Raw genomic sequence first — 5,156 nt, forward strand, 5'->3', positions numbered from 1 at the left:
TATTGTCAACTCTTCTGTTCTCCTGATGTTTGTGTTTCAGGGAAGATGAGATTATTTTGCAAGTGCCAGGTGCTTTCCAGTATGGCAGATTACCTGTATCAGATTTGCTCAATGCTGGTAAGCCTGGCAGAATGGGTGAGCATGTGGGTGCAAAGAAGAAAATAGCAGCAATTGAGGAGGGGAAATGTCCCAGTTCTCATGTTTTCTGTTGTTCATTCCTTTAATGACTCTTTAAGCATGTAAGAGTTAAAGAATGGGTGTGTCATAAATCTTAGGCATCTTCTTTGTTAGGCTGTATGCTGTTCAGCTCCACCATCGGGTTCTTCTCTACAGGGGATGTGGTGCTTGCTTCTCCTCTGCCTTCAAAGCCCCTGGAGATGTCTTCAAAAGTCCTGCCCCTGGTCTCCGGTACTTTGAAGAACGTGAAAACAAAGAAGATGACCAGGAAAACAAGGAAGATGAGGAAGACGTAGGGACCACATAGTCTCTGCGGGGAGGACAAAACCAAAAGGTTTTTATTTGAAAATAAATCTAAATGCAAGGTCATTTGCCACTGGTCAAAATTCCCAATACTCTTCTTGAATAATGTTCTGACATTTTCTCATCACAGTATTTTGTAAAATGAAATCAAGTTCCTATGGATTTCTGAAAGGCTTTAATGTTCCTGGGGGTGACTAAAATTGAGGCTTTCGAAGGCAAAACCTAGTTAATATGGCTCTTCCAACTATTTCTAAGCTACAAGCAGCTAAGAGAGCAGAATGTAAGGTGAGCCACAATACTGCTAACATTCATTAACAATCATAACATTGACTCAGGGACCTCTGGAAGACTCACCAGCCCTCTGCTCAAAGCAGGGACAACTTCCAGAAGAGGTCAGGTTCTAACAAGCTCATGTCCTAGGATAGAGAATCTACAACCTTTCTAGACACCTATTCCAATGATGCAGTGCTCTCAAAGTGCTTTATAGACCAGGACTTACCTCTGCATAGGGGAAGAGCATTCCCACCAAGAAATTGGAGGTCCAATTGGAACAACCAGCCACTGCCATGGCTGCAGGCCGTGGGCCCTGGCTGAAGAGTTCTGCCACAATGAACCATGGGATAGGGCCAGGGCCAACCTCAAAAAGAGCCACAAAGCCAAAAGTGGCAACAATACTGATGTATTTGATCCACTCCACACTGTCCTGCAAGTGAACAAAATATGACTAGTTGCAGTTAGGAGGCAAACATGCCACAGCACAATGGCATCAGTGTCAAAACTTTTTCAGTTGCCCCCATCTCTCCACTGCACACTAGGAGCTAGTCCCAGCTTTACCTGCCTACAGGGCAGAATGGCAGAGCAAAGCAGATGTATATATACACACACGGCTCCCCTGCTGGGGTCAGCCTGGACAAGAACACAAATTACTCACCTTCAGAGCTAAAGCGATGGTTATAAGAACAGCACACACTGCCATGCCACCCAAACCAACTAAATGGAGGGTCCTGCGCCCTGCACGCTCCACCAGGAACAGCTGGAAACAGAATTTAAAAAAATCCATGACTTTGGCAGGAAGGGCAGGACAGGCTCCCTTACACAGCATCCTGCACTTCATCATCTGTTTGTAACCCTCAGTGACAGAGGTAATCTCAGTGCAGTCACCAGGCTGTTCCACCCTCAGCACAAGATTTTCCACTCTGGTTCTTGCTAATGCCTTCTCATCACTCTTCCCTCTCGAACTTTTTTCACCTTCCCTTTCATCTAAAACAACAATACCTCTTTCTGCCCAACTCTCCTCCCATAATGCTTTTGATACATTCTTTTCTTTGGCCTTGCAGGCTATTGCATAGCCCAATGCTTTGCCACAGTGGGGCAAAGGTCTGCCTGGGCCTTTTTGGGAGATGTGACCGAAGACAATTCACCTCTCACCATACGGCCCTGTTCTACTCACCGACACAACAGTGAAGATCGTGTTCACCACACCAGCTCCAATAGTGGCATACACAGGCTGTGTAATACCAGCTCTTTCAAAAATCCCTGTAGAATAATAGAATACCTGGGAAGAGAAGCAGAAGTAGGACACTCATTCCATGTTTGAGAGCACGCCCCTCATTCCCTGCCTAATGGCTTTCAGGCCCAAAAGACTGTTTCTAACCAGCATTCTTTCAATCAAGAGGTTCATTCACTTGGTGCAAGGCTGCAGCGTCTTGCCATGGTGTGTGTGGAAAAAGTGATAGTCAATATAATATCTACCTTTCATCTTAGCCACCTCTGCTGTATCACAAAGCAGTGACCTCCAGTTAAGGCACAAAAAGTGGCTTTTGGAAGCACAGTTCTCTCCACATCAGTGGCAAGTTAAGCCAGAGATAAGGAAGGCCAGGCAGATGCAAGAGGAAGGTAACTCACAGCATTGATGCCTGAGAGCTGTTGGGAGAGCTGCAACATGATGGCAATGATAATGGCTTGACGGTAGCTTGGAGAACGGAAGAGCTCTGGCACAGTTGCTTTTTTTTCCTGTGACATTTTAGCACTCTCTTCTTTCATCTCCTGGATGTCTTGAGACACATCTTGTACACCACGGAGCTTTTGGAGAACTGGAGGAAGGAATCCAGTGTTAGGTATAATACATACATCTACTGGCTGTGTGTGTGTCCTGCCCTGCTATTTCAGGGAGGGCACAGGAGGAAGACTGGATCACCTTCCAGTCACTGGTTAGGCCTGCTACATGAGAGAGACAAGCCTCTACACGCAGCCTTGCTCATCTTTCCAAGCCAGAGGTCAGGGTGCTATGATTGGCATGGAAACCAGGCCCAGGTCCTGTATATGTTGACTGATCTCCAAGCTTGTATTTGATACCCAATTCTGTTCATACTCTCGGTAGAGCTGAACCCCAACTCCAAGCTCCTTGTTAAATGTCAGCCTATTTCCTGCCTTTCAGGAGGAGCTGGCAGAGTGGCAGCAGCTGGCTCTGCTATATCCCACCAGGCCAGGTGGCACTCCTCATGTCTTAATCCCACCTGGAGCCTCTGTTAGGATGCCAGATTTCTCATGCTTCCTGGCACTGATGCAACCCAAAGGATGGGAGGGTAGGCCAGGCCTGATGCCCTCCGGGAGTCACACCCTGATCCACCACAGGCTCCAGAGTCAGTCCTGGCCTCCCACTCAAGTCAAGTGCAGGCTGGGAGCCAGGACACAGCCCAGCCCCTTTGAGATGAGTTCTTACCTGTTTGTGCTTTCTCTTCCTCCATCTTGTTGATCAATAGGAAACGAGGGCTCTCAGGGCAGAATATAAGACCCACACACTGCAAGATCGCTGGGAGGACTGTGAACCCCAAAAGCATTGGCCAAAGCCCTTCAGTCCCCATGATTGACTCCAGGCCAAAGATCTGCACCAAGAATTGGAGAGAAATGAGAGAACTTAAACACTTAAATTCCTCACCCCCAACCCAGTGAGTATTATGCAAGCACCTGATAGCAAGTACAGCCCTCCTCACCCTCCCCCAGTCCTCCTTTTCCCCAAGGGCAGGATGAGGTTGTGCCAAGCCTACCTGAGCCACCAGGATGCCCACAACAATGCCCAGCTGGTTGAGGGTGCCAAAGGCTCCACGGAGGCTGGTGGGCGAGACCTCACTGATATACATGGGCACAAAGCCAGTGCAGAGACCACAGAAGATACCAATAATGAAGCGGCCAATAACCAGCATCTCCACTGCCTTTGCCAACTTAGAGAAGGCCATGAGAAGGCCACCAGCAAAGGCCAAGACATTAACCAGTAGCATGGAGTTCCTCCTGCCAAGGTAAAGATGTCAAGACTGAGCTTAAACCGGCAACACAACAGAAAAATCATGGGGAGAGGGGTAAGCCTGCCCATGATGTCCCATCTCAGGGGTGGGAGGAGAACAGAATAATTTCCATTCAGCTCCAGCCTTGGCCTGCAACCTTTTCTTTTTGAAGCCCACACATTCTTGCTTCCTCCCCAGACACATCCTCCTCCCTTCTTTTCACCCCTGCCCTCTTCCCCCAACACTCCATTGTAGAAGGGAAAAATTCCTTAACAGCTTGGATCCCTCTTCCCAACTTACCTGCCAAATCTGTTGACAAACAGGCTGACTGAGAAGGAGCCAACCATACCTCCTACTGAGAAGATGGCCACAGAAAGGGACCACAGAGAGGTGAGGAGCTCTGGGGAAACAACACCCCCACTCCTGTCAGACAAGGTTTTGTTGAAGAACCCCTGGATGATCTACAAGAGAAAGCAGGTGGAGACAGTTACAATCCAGTGGTAGGAATTTTGCACTGGGGAGAGGGAAGGCTACTGTCTTCCTTCTGCTTCTTGCTGTCATAAAACCAAGGACAGATGCAAAAATAAAATAAAATCAGGAGACGGCAACAAGTCATACAAGCGGAAGATGAGAGTGCAGAAAGAGGAACTTTCATTGAGAAGTTGCAGTATGATGACTGAAGCAGTGGCCAGACAGGGTACACACAGGATGGCAGTGTTTGTTAAGGAAAACAGTCTTCTCTTCTGATTATTTTGGATTATTGAGTCACTGCTGGTTCTTGGGAAGAGGTATGAAACAGTTGAGAGTGAAAGGAAACAAGAAAATATGACCAGAGAATGGAAGGGAATGTATCTGGCAATACCAAAACACTGGCAGCAGGGACAGACTTTCTGGTATGGAAATAGTTAAAGAGACACAAGGTTTCACTGAAGTAAGCCTGAAAAACAGCGTTATATAGAACAACCTTTTGTTGTCCCATGGGAATGTGACAGTGCTGTGTTGCTGAGATAAAGAGGGAAGTTCTGCATGGGCTGGGGGGGACAGAGCGTCTGCCCCCAGCAGATGGCAGCAGGACATTAGCTAGAGAGGACTGTCCCCCATCCCCCCATCCCATCAGTGATGTGACATGTCTTCCCGGAGGCAGGGTGGATGTGGTATTGGTGACTCAATGCTTGAGCAGAGGAACCATCTTAAAGTACATGAAAACCACGTATCTCATTTTCTTGGTCTCTTATTGCTTAGGCTACAGTCATGAGATGATCTGGTCAGAGTGCCCAAGTCACAACTCTTTTAGAAGCACTGAATCTATACTTAACACAAGGAATGAATAAACAAAGTAAATAAACCTGAAATAAACTAAACTAGGGCAACTGTAATCCCTACCTACCCTACACG

General features: G+C 47.4%; 1 protein-coding gene across 1 annotated transcript in view; it reads right to left on the reverse strand.

Moving 5' to 3' along the window:
- Positions 1-208: 208 nt before the first annotated feature.
- The window catches only part of LOC103797207 (solute carrier family 2, facilitated glucose transporter member 3), a 7,440-nt gene continuing 2,492 nt past the window's right edge, over positions 209-5,156 (reverse strand). Inside the window, exons 3-10 of the mRNA XM_009069403.1 lie at positions 4,062-4,222; positions 3,528-3,768; positions 3,203-3,365; positions 2,386-2,573; positions 1,931-2,035; positions 1,412-1,513; positions 980-1,183; positions 209-487 (exon numbers count right to left, since the gene is read on the reverse strand). Coding sequence (XP_009067651.1) covers positions 272-487; positions 980-1,183; positions 1,412-1,513; positions 1,931-2,035; positions 2,386-2,573; positions 3,203-3,365; positions 3,528-3,768; positions 4,062-4,222 — 1,380 coding nt within the window. The 3' untranslated portion in view covers positions 209-271. The remainder of the gene's footprint in view (positions 488-979; positions 1,184-1,411; positions 1,514-1,930; positions 2,036-2,385; positions 2,574-3,202; positions 3,366-3,527; positions 3,769-4,061; positions 4,223-5,156) is intronic.

The sequence above is a fragment of the Acanthisitta chloris genome, unplaced genomic scaffold (genome assembly GCF_000695815.1).
Source record: "Acanthisitta chloris isolate BGI_N310 unplaced genomic scaffold, ASM69581v1 scaffold39642, whole genome shotgun sequence".
Classification (NCBI taxonomy): Eukaryota; Metazoa; Chordata; class Aves; order Passeriformes; family Acanthisittidae; genus Acanthisitta; species Acanthisitta chloris.